Below are 18,272 nucleotides of genomic sequence, written 5' to 3' on the forward strand. Positions count from 1 at the left end.
CCCCCGTTCACCTGCCCTGGTTGCGTCCATGGTGTCGGTCTCCCTTGCGGGCGCGCTGACAGCTCCGGAGCAGGAAGGAAGGACCTGTTGTTTCCAAGCATAACCTAAACTCTTGCCTGCCCAACCTAAAATCCAACGCGCCGGGAAAGCATAACCTAAACTCATGCCTGCCCAACCTAAAATACAACGCGCCGGGAAAGCATAACCTAAACTTTTGCCTGCCCAACCTAAAATCCAACGCGCCGGGAAAGTCACTCTTCAGATCGCGACTAATCCCATCCCCCAGCCCCCGCTCACCTGTCCTGGCTGCGTCCATGGGTGCCGGTCTCCGGGGCAGCCCCAGTCGTCTCTCCCATCCTCCCGGGGCAGCCGGCAGTGAGAGCAAGAGCAGCCCGGGGCGGATCGCGAGGCGGCTTCCAGCAGCCCCCGCCGGCGAGGGTGCATGAATGCATGCCGTGACCTGAGTGCCCGGCTGGACGTCCGAGGTCACGGCGTGTTCTTATGACAGCGAAGGTGCATGAACGCACACCGTGACCTGAGCACCCGGCTGGACGTCAGAGGTCACGGCTTGCGCCCATTCACCTTCGCTGGCGAGGGCTGCTGGAAGCCGCCTCGCGATCCACCCCGGGCTGCTCTCGCTCTCGCCGCCGGCTGCCCCGGGAGGATGGGAGAGAGGACTGGGGCTGCCCCGGAGACCGGCACCCATGGACGCGGCCAGGGCTGGTGAGCGGGGGCTGGGGAATGGGAATAGTCGCGATCTGAAGAGTGGCTTTCCCGGTGCGTTGGATTTTAGGTTTTTAGGTTTTCTTTTGCTTAAAGTTGGGATCCACTTCCTGGTACCTGTCATTTCAAATGTCATTTGAAATGACAGGTACCAGCGCACCCAGGATACTGTATAGGCGCTGTATATGGCCTATACAGTAAAATGGATTGCGCTTCATGGACGCGCGTTGGACGCAGCTTGCATTTGCATGCCATTTAAATACAGTATCGAGTGGTATGTGATCCAGACTGTGCGTGCAGCAAACGCGGGTGCGCCCGGCACTAACCCACCTCTTTCTACCACACCTTACTTATCGGCCTGAGTGTTGGCTGGAAATGGACATGGAAAAAAGGGGGCAGTTCAGAGGCCAAGTTTGGTAGTTTGCACACAACTTAGTATTTTGCAAGCGGTATACTCACATTCATTACCAAACTTATTTACATGCTGTTCCACCTGCTCATTGAGTTGCAGAAATGAAATCACACCTGTCTTTCATCTGCCGTTTTTGGGTGGGAGGCATGGCTGAAGTGGTGAAGGTGTCAGCAAACTATAATTAAAAATGCATGCAGGAGTAAGCAGAGTTTGCATACGCTTTATAAAATATCTGCCTCCCTGCAGTAAATACTTCCACATATTTCAGTCATTTCGCAATTAGAATATGTGTTTGTACTTTTCTAAAATATGTATGCAGAGTATGCGCATCCATGTATTAAAAAATATGTATGCCTACTAAGATGTGAGCACATACTTTTGGGGCAGAGATACACGGTATTTTATAAACTCTGCAGCTCCCACCACGCAGTTTGTAAAAAAAAAAAAAGGCATAGCTTTGTGTGGGCTTAGGCACATTGCTGAAAATTGCCCTCCCTTAGCCTTGTCCGCTATTAGATCTCCTATTTTTGTATAAAGTTTCATCCAAACCTCAAACATTTAAAGACCTTTCTGTCTAGTGTGTATTGCTACACAGAGAAGTGCCAGATGTGCCAGAAAAGACTGAATCCAGTCCATCTGGTTTTATAGTTAAATGATGGCCCAGTTCCAAAGCTTCCTGGTTCCTCCTTCCAAGGAAAGATCAGCAGCCTGTGATGGAGAAGAAACAGCAGCCGGGCAGTAAAGATCAGCAAGCAGACTTTTTATTTCCAGCCAGTTCTCGTTTTCAAAGTTAGAAATCACCTGACCTTGCGGCCTACTACTGGGAGCCCAGGTTTTGCCTTCACTGAGATTTGACTGCATTCCCTTCTTCCCCTTTCTAGCTGCTTCCCATTTCTCCTTCTTTAGCCCTTTTACAGCCTGACTCATTCTCCAGCCCTGCTGTGAGAAAATCAGCACACCAGCACTGAAACCCAGAAACAGACAAGAAGGCTTGAATAGACAAAGTCATAAAGTGCTAACCAATAAAAGAAAATATCCAGACTCTAAGACTTGTTGGCCCTTGTCATTCTCTTGCAAAAGAGTTTGAACTCTTGGCCAAAGGAAAAGCTTGCAGGGAAAGTGGATTTGGAAGCAGTAGCTCGACAAATAAGCAGCTTTTCCTTCAAAAGGAAGCCATACAAAGACTTGTTTCCAGAACCCTCCAGCACCCAAAATATTTTCAAATAGAACGGAAGCTTGGATGATATTTCCCAGAATCTTTAGTGTCTTGGCCCCCTCGCCTCCTCTTTTCCTCTCAAACAAGGTTTCCTTCTTATTTGACCTAACATTTTGTTTCTTATATTTTTCCCTTTTATTATGGACAAAACCCCATTTCTTCGGGGACAGATGGATCGCATGATGTGCATTCTCAGAGCAGCTTTGGCACTGACAAAATACGTAGGGCCTGAGTCACTAAGGATCTGCTCCATTCCTGTGTCTCTGGGGAAAAGCTTAATAAATCGGATGGACCCATAGTGAAGAGGATAATTTTCAAAAGCCATTTACTTGGGTAAACAGCAATTTCTGCATGTAAATTGGTTCTCTGAAAACTGACAAAAAGTATTGACAGTGTTCCAGAATGTAGCCCTTTTAGCCACTTTTAGTTCCTGGGGGGGGGAGGACTTTGGGCAGGATGGGAGAAGAATGCGCACAGCTTGCATTTTCACATCTCTGTGCATTATTTTCCATAGAAAATCTCGCCGCATGAAAAAGCAGGTGCAAGTGACTGCAGAAGTTTTCTAAGGGAAAGGGCATGCATTTTATGACCTGGTGCAAAGACTGTGGGTAAAATGTACCTGTGGTCCTTGTCCCCAGAACGGACGGTCTTAAACCCCAGAAGTCACCAACAAGCATGAGTGGCAGAACTGTACGTGCTTAGCACATAATCTGCCATTGAGAATAATAATAATAGTACTGTTCTCTCTCCTCTCGCCCCTCTGGAAGCTTTCTTCTAAAAATAAAAAACCAATGTCACTGCAGAGCCAATGTTATAAAACAGTAGAGGGAAGTTTTTGTTCCAGAACCAAACCACAGCTGGGAAAAGATTCTTTTTTAGAAACAGCGTGATCCCATGGGTCAAAATAGCTCATCCACGCAGCCACTGTTTGCAGCTAAGTCCAGACCGGCTTCAGCATTTGGAGGGTTAATGATGAGCTGGTGATTCTCCTCTAATGCTTCCTTTTTAGGTGGTTTCTTTTCTCAGCTGTTTCAAATTGCTTATAAGATGTTAAGTTTGGTATGACACTTTCTTTTTCTGCACAAAAAAAAAGTATTTATTTAAAGCTGCTAAGCTATTTCTTTAGTTCCAAAGCTGCAATAACATAAATTTTACCAAGTTCTGAGGGGTGGGGGTGAGAGGGGAGGGATTGCCAAACTGTTAACCAAAAAAAAAATTATAAAAAGCTTTGAAATGGGCAGCAAAGTAAGTACAAAATATCATGCCAGGATATTTGGACACAGTTTGCAGTATTTCATCTCCATAGTGTGTTTATGAGAGCTCTGATTCACTGTTAGGGAACGCAGCAATGTCACAAAGAGCTCTAGCTGCTTTCCGTACTGATCTGTTTTATGCATGAGGCAAAATGGCTAGGCCTGTGGACCCATTGATCTTAACATGACATTGGTGCACACATAGGGAAACAAAATAAAAGTAAGATGCAGGGGCGGATTGTGGGAAAATAGTGGCCCGGGGGATTTTTCTCCATACTGGCCCATGGGTACCCAATTACACATACAATTTGGTGAGTCACCAAATACAGAATAAAGGGACCATAAAATATATACAGAAATGCACAGACAAACTGAACTGGAAATCACAAGTTAGACTGTATGTAATGCAGCAATGGAAAAACAGAAAATACCATCATTCCTCATAAAACATCAAACAATAAAATCAAGAACTATAAAACATCACAATAAGAAAATCATACTAAAAATATATATTTCAAAACTGCTGATGAATAGAACCTCCAGTAATTTAACTCAGGGAAATTTTCAAAAATTTGTATATAACACCATTAAAATATTTCAAAAAGAGCAGACATCAAATAATATTCAGTAATTAAAACTAATTTTAAAAAGCCCCTTCTGTGGGAGCTCTTGATTTCCAGTCACCCTGATATTGTCGAGAATTAGGAGGTTATCCTCTCTCTCTCACACACATACACTGTCACATACATACACATTTATGGTCTTATATCGACCATAACCTCTCGCTCTCACTGACACTGACACACTCTCAGGCTCTAAGACACTCTCTCCCCCTCCACACACAAACTCTTACTCCCTTGGATTTTCTCATACACACTCATGCTCTCACACTCACTGGCTCCCACACAAACACACACACCCAGGCAAGCTCCCAGTCATTCTCACACACACACTGACCCCCAGGCAGGCTCCCATTCATTTTCACACCACTCCCTCCCCATCCTCCAGGCATGCACACATTCATTCTCACACACACAGACCCCCAGGCAGGCACCCATGCATTCACACACATACACCCCCAGGCAGAGTCACATTCATACACATGCACACATTAAAGGCAGACCCCCCTCTCTTTTGCCAGCAACCTCAGAACCTCTCATTCCTCTGCTGCCACTGTCACTGCTGCCTCATGGCTATTGGGGAGGTGCCGATTGCTGCTACTGACACTGAAGCCCATTCTGCTGCCTCCTCTGTGCAGGCCCCGTGGGCTTCCACTTTCTCCATGCGGATCTCGTACATTGTGAGATCCGCATAGAGAAAGTGCTATTCTTGCACATTCCCAAAGATTACATGTGCCAATCACTAAAAAGTAATTTTTTTTTTATCTTTGCTGTCTGATCTTAGTTTTCTAATTGGTTGGTCATAGGCTTTTTTTTCCCATCTTCCCTTTCTTAATTTTTTTTTTTTTGCCAATTCCTTTTATATTGTCTTTTTTTCTGTTTCTTTTCTCTTCATCTTCTTCCCTCAAACACACAGTCAGGTTCTCATTCTCACATGCATTTCTCTCTCTCGCACACACACAGGCTCTCACTGTCACATGCTCTCTCATATAAAATCATTCATACACACAGTCTCTCACTGGCACATGCTGTCTGACTCTCACACACACAGGCTCTCTCTCACTCCCACATGCTGTCTTGCTCAAGCACAAGCTCTCACTGTCACATGCTGTCTCTCTCACACACACACACACAATCTCTCAACTCATCTCATACACGCACACACACACACACACACACACCCTCTACAGACCCTCAGCCTCTCTCTCACCTCTGGGCCTCCTCTTCGCGGGTCAGCGCAGGATGGGCTCTGCTGCAGCCCTGATCTTCTCAGGCCGCGGCGGCCCTGCTACCGGGCCTCTTCTCTTCTCACGGCTCCAGCAACGTTTACTTCCGGGGCCGCACAGGCAGGAAGGAGGAGGAGCATCAGCGCGTTTAAACTCGATCTTTTTCTTCAGGCCGTGGTGATGTGAGCCTCACCTCAGCCCTGCCGATCTGCCCGTCGCAGCGCCACAGGAGCCTCCCTGCGCCCGGAGGCATTGGCTCCCCTTGGGATACCACTACTCGTGGCGGCCCAGGCCTAGTGCTTCCACCTGCCCTGCCCCTAGGTTTCTCTTTGGGCTGCAGCGCCAGCAGACCCTCTTCTTGTCTTTGGCCAGGAAGTTTAAAAAAAAAAAAATCACGTGATGGGAGCGACCGGCCCACCGGGGGAAACCCAATCCCCCGATAGGCCAATCCGACCCTGGTAAGATGTATTCATCTGAATAGTATCTTTTGTGAACAACAGAATGAATGCCTCCTGTCAGTAAGCTGTCAGTAAGCTGTCAGTAAGCTGTGTTTTCATTAGTATAAAGCATTCATCAGAAAAGTATTTGCATAATTAAATAAATAAATATATATTTTTTAAAAAAAAACACCCAGGAGAACAAAGCACTAATGATGAATATGAAAGTTGTTAAAAAATATGTTAAAAAAATATGTTAAAAAAGTTGTTAAAAAATACACCTCATCTGGACAACCCACTTACAACCCACTTGTAGTGAAAGCCACCTCATCTGGACAACCCACTTACAACACACCTGTAGGGAAAGCCTCCCGCGTGGATGCACTAATTCTTTAGTTCATGCATTACTGATATCTAAACACATAAACATTGGTCACTGTTCAGCTCATCATTTATTTTTAGTTATCTCCACATGAATCCACGTTATTTGACAGCCCACCTGTTTGATTGTTCCACTTGTGGATGCATTAATTCTTTAGCCCATGCATTACTCATAACCAGGCACATAAACATTGGTCCCTGATACCTGTATATCCCAAATTAACACATCATTTATTCTTAGTTATTCTCTACATGTTTCACATATCATAACGAGTTACTGTTGTCTTTACATATATATTTTATACTATTCTATTTATTATTTATTTTATTTCAAGTTAGTTATTTACACCATTATCTATTTTATTACATGTTATTTACTATATAGATTCTCGTCATTTGATGAGTCACTGTTGTTTATTTAATATTTATTATTCTCATGTTCTGAAACTCCGTTTATTGTAACGCCTCACCGCGATTGTTTTGTTTTATGTAAACCGACCTGATTTGATATTTGTATCGAGAACGTCGGTATATAAAAATGCTAAATAAATAAATAAATGTTTTTATTAATAAATTTTTGGTTAAAAAAAAGGCACAATTGATTTATACAAATCCCATTAGCAACTACACCAGGCAGATCTGAAAGCGGATTCTGCTCCTGGTTAGTAAGCAAAAGGAAGGTCAGTGTCGATTTTAGAAACCACTGTCTTGTTCTTGTATGTAAACCGTTTCTATTTCTGCCACGTAGGGCAGTTCAGCTTAAGGTCTCACCGACGCCATTTTTTCCTGGGTCACTGGAGAACTATGCTCCCGGCTGTTACAGGGGAAGGTTCTTGTGAAGCAATTGAAGGGACTTTCTAAGGTGCATCACACATCTTTCCATAAGTCATCACTGAGCCGGCAGTCATCTGTTAGCTTTGATTCCACCATTTTTTCATATCAAGGGTCTCCCCTGAGGAAGCCTCACTGGGAAACCAAAGTCCTTGTTGGGATGTTTCAATCTGACCCAGGATTCAAAACACTATAATCTGTGTTGCCATTTGGACTTTTCTGAGTTAACCCAGGATTTAGAACACCATAACCTGGTGTAGTTGCTAATAGGATTGTTCTGTTAGATTTAAGGACAAGAATTTTCTAACCTAAGCTCGGATTTGCAGGTGTTCCAATATATATCGTTCAGATTGTGACTGTTTTGTGTGATAGCTGTAATACATGTGTTTATGAGCACTGTAGTTAGTGAATTATTGAGTACACTGGTATGTATGCGTATCGAGTTTTGTGTATTTTTTGCTAGAACCACTTGTGTATTTTTTACTATTGCTCCATTGTTTGTCTATTCAAGCTATCATTGTGATATGGATACATTGTTGTCTGTTAGAATTGTTTGTATAATTTCCATAATAGCAACATTGTAACTTTGAGCTGTGTCCATCTAAGCTATTTGTGACATCCACACGTTTATTTTATTTTTATTTTATTTTTGCATTTTATATACTGTCGTTCCATTTATAGATCACAGCAGTCCCAGTGCAGATTCCTGGGTGTATCCATTATTCACCTTTTTCCATTGAGAAAACTGACCATTTAGCTCTACTCTCTGTTTTCTATCTTTTAACCAGTTCTCAATCCACAATAGAATATTGCCTCTTATCTCATGACTTTTAAATTTCCTCTCGAGTTTCTCATGAGGTATTTTGTCAAGCACTTTCTGAAAATCCAGATACACAACATCATCTGGCTCACCTTAATCCATATGTTTATTCATGCCTTCAGAAAAATGTAGCAGATTGGTGAGGCATCATTACTAGGCCTCCTTGGGTACCTCAGTGCTTCTAAGGAGTTGGTTGCAGTGCCCGTCCATCAGCATCTATAGGATATGCATAAAACAGTGTGGAAGACTTCATTCTTTGTAGTTCTTGTTGGGAAGAAAGCAGACCACAAATGTCATGATCCGACAGTTCCAGCATTTAGTAAAATCCAGCTACTATCCCAGTCTGTGGGTTTTGAAGCCACTCGGAAAAGGGCTTCTCAGGATTCCTACACCTTAGAACATTATGAGGAGTTCTTTAAGAACACTATGTTTTGTTCCTGTATAATGTCCTTTCAAATCTTCAGGACTGAATGCATATGCATTCAGTCCTGAAAGGGGAGCAGAAAGTTCTCCGAGTTTCTCCCTCCAGACCAATAAAAGGAACATGGTAGAGCAATGTGGAAAGCATCAAGGCTTCCAAGATGGCCTCAGGCAAGACTGTTGGCATCCTCAGTCTGTCATGATTGCAGGCTTCAGGCCTCAGACAATATGTGCAGGATAGGATAATCCTCTGAAAAATCACCATTGGATGACATCACTGGTGTGATTATCCTACTATCCTCCAAGTACACCTGTTTCCACTTTATGTAGTCAATAAACCAGAGCAGAGTTTACGTTATTCTGTAGCGAGAGTGTTCCTGGAGAGGAATATTGAGTATCTTCAGCCACTCTGGAAATGGGTAACCTCTTAGTTTCCAAACTCAGCCCCTGGAATGAGTATTTTGGTGTGTTCATAAAAAGTTCTTGAGCTTAAATTAAAGAATTACTGAACCTTTTCTTTATTTGTCATCTTTTCTGTAAGACTGTTAAGGGTTTCACTTTCAGTACTGTACAGATCCTATAAAGGAGTACTGTGAAGGGGATCTTGCCTTTTATCAGTGTCTAAACAGGCATGCTGATGATTTTATCACTGATTGACCAAGATTTCCACACAGACTTCTGCATTCATTAACCATTCAGGCTGCTTTTGCAGGCCATTTTATAAATTTAGGGGACAATTTTCAAAGTTATTTTATACACATAACTTGGCTGTCTGGAAATTACCCTTCCTGAATGTGACTAAAAGTCTGCATAGTGTACCATAATTCACGTACGTTTAACCACATTTAGAGGAGGCATTTCCAGAGGCTTGTTTAGGTCTGATGAATTAAAATAGCACAAAAAGCAAGTGCAAATGTCCTTTTGTACCCACAGCAAGCTTCAAAGTAAAAATACGTGTAAAGTCCACAGCTAAAAAGTATCCCACAGCCTTTTTCTCAATGCATGTAGTTTGAAAAGTGCTGCCTTAATTATTGCATTATCCATAAGAATAAAGACAGAAGCACTGCATTGCCTTTCTCCGAAATATAACCTCCTTATAAAAAGCCTAGTAATTAATTTCAAGGAAGGCTTCTTTTAAACTGGAATTCTTTCTAACTTTCGGGTCGATACAGTAAGGACGCGTTAGAAAGAGTGCGGCAGTGCCTGGCGCACCCTCGTTTGCCCCACGCACTGTTCTGATCACATACCGCTCAATACTCTATTTAAATGGCATGCAAATGCAAGCCGCGTCTGCGAAGCGTTAGGCCCGCGCAACCCATTTTACTGTATAGGCACTTAATACAGCGCCTATACAGTATCCTGGGTGCGCTGGTACCTGTCATTTCAAATGTCATTTCAAATGACATTTGAAATGACAGGCACCAGGAAATGGATCCCAACTTTAACCCATGAAAACCTAAAAACCGAAAATCCCCTCCTCCCGAAGCGGCTCGACATGTGCCAACTTACCTTTTGTTGCTTTTCAGCCCCTTCCCTTCTCTGCCGCCCTCTGGAGAGGGCAGCCGGTGGCGAAAACGGCTCGCAGCCGTCCCCCCCGCGCCAATTCATTGAGGACGTTTTCCATAGGCACAGAATGGGAGAGCATCCTGTTTGGCTAAGGCTGCTGGTTTTTAATTATTCCACAGGTCCCAGTCTTAGTTTTACATACCCCGAGAAACCTAGGCACGCTCAAGCTAAGGTGATCAGACAGTTCCTGCTTTGCTCGGAGATATTCAAATCAAAAGTCACGGCGCAAGCGAAGCAAAGCGTACTTTCATTGGCCTGAGCGCCCGTCAATTTGGGCGCTCCAGCCAATGAAAGCACATAGACGGGGGCGCGTGACGTCACGGCGTGCGTTACGCCCATCTATGTGCTTTCATTGGCTGGAGCGCCCAAATTGACGGGCGCTCCAGCCAATGAAAGCACATAGACGGGCGTGCTTTCATTGGCTGAGCGCCCATCAATTTGGGTGCACATGGACGTGCGCGCGTGACGTCACGGCGTGCGTCACGCGCGCCCGTCTACGTGCTTTCATTGGCTGGAGCGCCCAAATTGACGGGAGCTCCAGCCAATGAAAGCACATAGACGGGCGAGCGTGACGCACGCCATGACGTCACGCGCGCCCGTCCATGTGCACCCAAATTGACGGGCGCTCAGCCAATGAAAGCATGCCCGTCTATGTGCTTTCATTGGCTGGAGCGCCCGTCAATTTGGGCGCTCCAGCCAATGAAAGCACATAGACGGGTGTGACGCACGCCGTGACGTCACGCGCACACGTCCATGTGCACCCAAATTGATGGGCGCTCAGCCAATGAAAGCACGCCCGTCTATGTGCTTTCATTGGCTGGAGCGCCTGTCAATTTGGGCGCTCCAGCCAATGAAAGCACATAGACGGGTGTGACGCACGCCGTGACGTCACGCGCGCCCATCTATGTGCTTTCATTGGCCGGAGCGCCCAAATTGACGGGCGCTCAGGCCAATGAAAGTACGCTTCGCTTCGCTCGCGCCGTGACTGGAGAGGGCACAGAACAGTGGGCTCTCACCCGACTTGACAATTTGATGAGGGCCGAGCCAGGAGAACCGGGACCTGCGCGGGGGGGAACGCTGCAAGCCGCTTTCACCGCCGGTTGCCCCCTCCGGAGGACGGCAGAGAAGGGAAGGAGCTGAAAGCAACAAAAAGTAAGAAAACAACAAAAAATAATGTCGAGTCGCTTCGGGAGGAGGGGATTTTAGGTTTTGAAAGGTTTCCTTTTGGGGGAAAGTTTGCCGTCTACCCATACCCCTGCCTCTAACGCAGGGGTAAGGGGAGGCGGTATGTTAGCAGGTTAAACGCGCGGCAAAACGGCGGGGTAAAATAGCGATAGTCGGGGAGCGCATTACTGTATGGGAGGGAATAGCTAATTCGATCGTTTACATTTAATATACATGCCGTGTGCGGAAGGGGTTACCCGGTGATTTAAAGAGGCGGTAAGGATGGGTTAAAGGGGATAGTGTATCGTAGGAAGGGCTAACGCGGCCGGAAAGTGAGTAGAAAGCGGGTTAGGAGCGGGGTAACCGCGGCCCACTTTACTGTATCGATCTGTTTGTTTTTCTTATTCTGTGAAACGTTATGCATTACCTGCTGTCTTGTCTGCTTTCCTTTACAGCACCATGCAAGATGATTTCTTTATCCTGCATGAACAGGAGTACGACAGCTTGCTCGAATCAGTCTTCAAAACAGAATTTTTAAGCCTGTTATCTAAACGCTATGAAGAAAAAGTACAAAGGAAGCTACCTCTGAAATTTAGCAATACGTGAGTACCAGGGCAGGGAGGAGAATTGGGGCTGTGCTTTATCGCTGGTTCCTTTCCAGATATTAGGTCTCAACTCTGCTAAAATTTCTGCAGCTGCAGCAGTGGCCAAATATTTTGAAATATACAGAATGTCCAGCGGCTTATTTTCTTATGCTGCAGAAAAGAGATCTGAGCTAGCTCGGGAAATATTCAGCTCTGTCCCATGGAGATCTACTCCCATGTAGGAATTCTTTCCAAAACTCCAAATTATACAGAAGAGAGGCCTCACAAAAACAATGCACAATAAATGCAACCTCAGCTTCAGAGGGTTCTATTTTCCACTGTGGTATGCTATTTCTTTTTAAGTTTGTCTTGCTAAACGTGCATGGAAAATTATTGGTTCTGAAAATGTGCATGAGATTAGAAGGCTCCGCCCACCAAATATATTGAATATAAACTGTGGGTCAAGACCCAAAATGGGATTGCAAACTCAGCAGTTGGGGGTCTCAAGAAACAGGGCTGCTTCTCCCACATGGACGTCTACACCCATTCCAGCACAAGGCCTGTGAACCAGGGCATACTCACAGGCTCCAGCCCCTCCTCCTGCGCAAGCTTCCTGTTAGACCAGAAATCCATGGAGGAAGCTAGGGCTGTGTGACTGCTGTTGCTTCTCCTGTTGCCACCATTTCTTCCCCACATTGGGTAAGTGGGAGAAGCAAAGGGTGTGAGTGAAGGAATAGAAGAGGAGTGGAGGTCTGCTAGGGAAAACAGAGACAAGGTATTTTGTTTTAGTTATCGTATGGGGGTCATATCAATCTTTAAATGTTACAATAAGGTTGTACTGAATAAAAGTCTGGGAAGTGTTGGCATACATGATAGGGCACATGGAGCACTCTTTCCATTGTAAGCTAAGATTTATCACTGATATGGAAAAAAAATAAGTGATTGCTTTGGCACTGTGCATCCTCACATTAAATTGTGTATGGCTAACTACTTGAACAAGAAGCAAATTCATTTTGTATTGTATTTCTAATTTGTATTCAACATTTATCATTTATCTCTTGGGAGGTTTGTAATCCCTTATCAATGGCTTTAATTTAATTAGTGTATGTGTTTTATTTATCTATACACTTTTCTGATTATCAGCACAGATGAAAGGTACACTGATTCCTACTTGCTCTTTTCCTACTTTTGCTGACATTTTGGAAAGTTTTCTAAATCATGTGTAGAATTTTAGTACTTAATTGCCCAACTGGTTTACAGTTGTTTGGGAACAGCTCTGTAATTCCTTGTTTGCTAATGTGCACAGAATTAGCACCAAAGACTTAATTGTCTGTTATGTAGAAACAGAGAAAATAACATCAGATAGGGACTGGAGTAGCGGGAAGCAAACCAACTATGGAAGAATATCCAATCTTCATGTAATAAAAAGAATGGGGCTCTGGAAGAAGGAACCAAGTGTGTAATCATCGGCCCACACAAAGAAGAATAAGGGGAAAAAGAAAAAATCTTGAGTAATTGTAAATAACTCAAAGTAGATAACAATTTTAAAACCTCAACATGGCCATGTTTCAACATTATCAAGGGGAACTTGCTTTATTCAAGAGTAACATTAAAATATTTCTACATTTATAAAAGAAGAAAGATGAAAAGATCCATTAGACATTGCGAGACCTAAATCCTCCTTCTAGCCCATAGTAGAAACCATGTCAGGAAGAAAGAGCAGCTCATTAAAAGCCCATGCCTCAGCATATAAAGGACATGTGGGGCCTCTCATTGCACCAGCTCCTGTGATGACTCGTGGGTCATTTCATCTGAACTGACTCATTCTATCCAACACAGAGAAAAATAAAGTAAGATTGACAGTACTTTTCTCCTGTGTTTCATTTAGAAATGTTTTAAAATTCTCTCCACATGGGGAGGGCAATTTTCAGAATCATTTACCTGGGTAAACACTATAAATTGACCTGTCTGAAAACTTCCTACCATCTAAGGAATGCTTATCTCTTGCTTTCTTAAAATTCTGTTACTTTTGGTCTGCACTCGGAGGCTGTTCTATGTATCTGTCCCACTTTCTGTGAAAAAAAGTATTTCCTTCAGTTACTCCTGAAGTTCACCCCCATGACATCTTGTGCAAACACTTCCTTTCCATTGAAAATGTCTGAGGTCCATATTGAATTGGCTTGGCCAGTAGCGTAACCAGAACTGTTTTTTTTTTTTTGGAGGGGCCCAAGGTTAACATGGGTGGGCAGTAGCCATACAAGTCTGAACCCTACCAGTTGTATTCATCAATAAATAATGCCTTAGGGGGTAATTTTCAAAGGAGTTACACGCGTAAATGTAACATACTATCGTAGCAATTTTCAAAAGCCATTTACTCGAAGTGCACCCAGGGCCACCTGTAGCTAAGCCACTGGGCATGCCGAGCAGGGAGTTACCCGGATGGAGTTACCTGAATAACTATAACCAGGATATTCAGCAGCAATTACCTGATACATCTGCCATTGAATATACCCGCTAGGAAACTGTAGGATAGTGATTTCCTCAGCCAGACTTACCCACCTAAATTTATTTGGATAACGCTGAATATCTATGGATAAATTGAGGCCATGCCCCCAAAACACCCTTCCCGCCCCCCAATCTTTGTATCTGGCTAAATTTTAATTGCGTGAAATTTCACCACTTGGGAATGTAAATCATGAGGTTTGTGCGGACAGACCCTTTTCAATATCGACCTAGCTGTTTCTTGTACATTATTTATACTTTGATGTATCTGAATGCCTCTAGCTCGCTCCTCGCCTCTTGGGTGTACATTTCATAGGTCACCATTTTGGCAGCCCTTCTCTGACCTACCTCTGCTCTTATCCAGCGGTGGTGATTTTCCAGAAAACTTTACAACTTGCTTCCTTATCTCTATTGGGAAGAAGTAGAAGGAGATTGCCAATGCACCCGACCTGAGGCCATTTTTTTTTTTATATATATATAGAAAATTACCACTGGTGTCCAAAATAGTTGGGCTTAATGCCTCAGATGTAGAGGCCCGCCCCTCCCCCAGACACACACAAACATACATTTTGTGACAAAGAAATTTAAAATGACATACAAAAAAAAAAGATTTCCTCCCCCTTTTTTTCCCAAACAGCAAATCTCCTCGCTCATTTGCCAATGTACTTCAGTTCTTCTCATGACAGCATGGGGAGAGGTTCAGCACCCTGTTACTCCATTCCTGCTGCAGGGCAGCAACCAAGCAGCATTTTTTAAAGACCTACAAAGCAGCAAAGGAGAAGCAGGAGCTAGTCAGGGAGTGTCGGGAGGCTCCCAGTCAGGATTCTCGGGACCTCCAGGAACCGCGGGGCTCAATGCAGTCCCATTAATTGCCATAGCCTTAAGCCCAGTCTGCAGATGAGGTCTCACCAGTGGACCTATTCAAAGGCTACATCACCTCCTCCTTTCTTCTGTTAATACCCGTCCCTGTGCTCCTGCACAATAATCACTGGTGCAGACTCACTTGTAATCATATAAACTCCGCTTTTCAGAAATCAACCCCATTCGTCTTTTCGAATTGCATCATAAATGCTTCTAATCCATTGTTTCTCTCTGTGTTGGTGATAGACTTGAAGTAAAGTTGAAAAAGGAAAACTGGGGCCCATGGAGCAGTGGCAGTGGCTCTCGTCAGGTGCAGTTTTCACAAGGAGTGGGAGATTTAGCTATTCTAAAACCCACTAACAAAGTGCTGCAAGTCACCATTGGACCCGGACTACCAAAGAATTCCCGTAAGTGCTGGTGTGTCAGCACCTGTTATACACTCACATCCTAATCTCGTGTTTTCTCAATTATTTATTCTCAATTATTTATTGCATTATATTTATAACACTGGACAATTTCGAACAAATAGAGTGGGAGCCAGTAGAAGAATTACTCTGGGGGGAAATATCAGGACTTCCATTTATCAAAATGTAATTCCTGCTATAGAAAGTTGTACGTTTTGTTAAATTAAGATTGTCTAACAGGTGTATTAAACCATGCACAGGTCAGAAAAAAGAATGATTGTTTAATTAATCAGTCTTCTAATCACAATTGCACAAATGCATGAAACCTCACAAGTATACATTAAACCAGAGCTTTCCAAACTTTTCATGTTGGTGACACACTTTTTAGACAAACATAATTTCACGACACGGTAATTCAGTCTACTAGTAAACCAGAGGTTAAAGGTTAAACGAACGAAACATATTTCGACAATTTATGTATGTTTCCTTAAATATATACATAAATAAAATGTTTCACGACACAACCTATCTCATGAAAACCTTAAATTTATATTAAAAATATATATTCCAAGATTCATGTTATTGTTATAATTTATGAGAAACAATAATAAAACAAATTGTCTGTCCCCCACACACTCATCTCTCTCCTCCCCCCAGCACATGTCTGGCCCCCACACACTCATATCTCTCCCCCTCAAGCACATGTCTGTCCCCCCAGCACGTTTGCCCCCCCACTCACTCATCTCTCTCCCCCCAGCACATGTCTGGCCCCCACACTCATGTACCTCGTCTTTTTGATTGTTGCCAGTTAAGTGCTTCACTCCCTTCCATGATCACCAGACACTGCTGCTTGCAGTCAGTACTCCTCATGGCCAGGCCTCATCGGCAGCAGCAGCCAATGCAAGGATGGCTGGGCTCGTTCCACCCACCAAGCCCCCCAAAAAAACGCGATTGACAGCAAAAATCACCCAATAATAAGCAACCCATAAACTGAAAAAAAAAAGTGAATCTCTAGAAAAAAAAAAAGCCCAAACTCGCATCAGAGTTGACCGGGCTTGCGCGACACACCTGCACACTGCAGGCAACACACTAATGTGTCCCGACACACAGTTTGGAAAGCTCTGCATTAAACACATTCAAAATTTTACATTGCCCTGTGGTTTAGGGCATAGTTGCCAAATCCCATCGCACATGTAATGTATTTCCTCTTGCACACCCAGTATTCAGTAAATTCACACTTACAACAACAGGTCTGTACAGTGGAAAAAGTACATAAACTTCAGATTATGGTCCACATAGCTGCATAATGGATTGAAAGGGGCTGTAAGTAGCTGCAAGGAGAAAAAACCATGTGCTTAATAGGGTCAAACTCAGATCTCTGATTTCAACTTTAACTCCTGAAAATGTGTACCCATGAATGTTATGATCCTAGCATATCATAAAATCAATTAAGGGAACCACTGGTTTACAATAAAGCAATTCACTGGATTAACCAGTGCTCTTCTCAAGGCTTACTTCTGCCAATAAGAAACACTTATTCTGAAACTATATGTATCAACATTTATTTTGAGAGGAAAAGACCTCAGTACGGAAGAGAAACGCTAAATGCTAGATCTCCAATCACTTGGTGCATTCACTGGTTCACAAAAACCTCTCCTACAGGTCAATACAGTAAAGTGCGGCCGCGGTTACCCTGCTCCTAACCCGCTTTCTACCCACTTTTCGGCCGCGTTAGCCCTTCCTGCGATACACAATCCCCTTTCACCTACTCTTACCGCGTCCTTAAATCACCGGGTAACCCCTTCCGCCCGCAGCATGTATATTACATGTAAACAATCGAATTAGCTATTCCCTCCCATACAGTAACGCGCGCCCCGACTATCGCTTTTTTACCCTGCCGTTTTGCCGCGCGATTAACCTGCTAACTTACCGCCTACCCTTACCCCTGCGTTAGAGGCAGGGGTAAGGGCCGCGTACATGGGTGCTGGTCTCCGGGGCAGCCCCAGTCCTCTCCCCTCCTCCCGAAGCAACGAAAGCGGAAAAAAGTGAAGAAAAAAAAGCGAAAAAGCGTAAAAAAAAAGTTGCATGAGAGAGAGGGGAGAGAGGACGGGCAATCCTACGCTTGGGATTGCCAGTCCTCTCTCCCCTCCTCCCGAAGCAAGGCGCGAAAAGCAGCCTTGCTTTTTGGGAGGAGGGGAGAGAGGACTGGCATTGAAAATCAACGAAGCGACTTACTTTTTTTGCAGCCCCCCTCCGGAGACGGACATCGGCGAAGACGACCGCGGCTCCCCTGCCTCCAGCTGCCCGCGAAGATAGATGCATTGCACGGGCGAAAGCGGCCCCTGTGCGTGCAATTGGGCCGCTCAAGATGTGACGTCACGATGTTTGGCGTCACGGCATGTGACATCACGTCTTGAGCGGCCAATTGCCAATTGGAGCGCACTGTACTGAATCGGCCTGTTTGTTAGATGTATTCCTCTCGGCTATTCCCACATAATCACATTATAAGCCATACTTCAAGAAAAACAGAAATCAGAAACACAAGTTTTAACAGGGTTTCTCTAAAAGGGTTTGTGTAAAAATAGGGCTTTAACCTTTTTCTGAAAACGTAGGTAGTCGAGTTGAGGAAGAGGGCAACCTGTTGGGTGTCTCTACCAATCGAAGATTTTTGACAGAGGGGACAAAAAGTCGGCCTTTCCCTAATGATCTAAGAGTGGGTTCATACTCTGTCCACACAGACTTTAAACATTTAGGAGAATCACTTCTGATGTTATCCACTTTGGCTTAGGACTTCTCTTTTCTCGGTTTCTGACTTAGATTAATGGTGAAGTTGTTGTCTCCAGATCTAATGA

At 44.1% G+C, this 18,272-nt stretch overlaps 1 protein-coding gene across 2 annotated transcripts in view; it reads left to right on the top strand.

Moving 5' to 3' along the window:
• The window catches only part of MYO1E (myosin IE), a 416,393-nt gene that overhangs the window by 379,908 nt on the left and 18,213 nt on the right, over positions 1-18,272 (top strand). For both annotated transcript variants that reach the window (XM_029574567.1, XM_029574568.1), the window contains exons 23-24: positions 11,525-11,671; positions 15,263-15,423. In XM_029574567.1, coding sequence (XP_029430427.1) covers positions 11,525-11,671; positions 15,263-15,423 — 308 coding nt within the window. The remainder of the gene's footprint in view (positions 1-11,524; positions 11,672-15,262; positions 15,424-18,272) is intronic.

Source organism: Rhinatrema bivittatum, chromosome 13, assembly GCF_901001135.1.
Source record: "Rhinatrema bivittatum chromosome 13, aRhiBiv1.1, whole genome shotgun sequence".
NCBI classification, from domain to species: Eukaryota; Metazoa; Chordata; class Amphibia; order Gymnophiona; family Rhinatrematidae; genus Rhinatrema; species Rhinatrema bivittatum.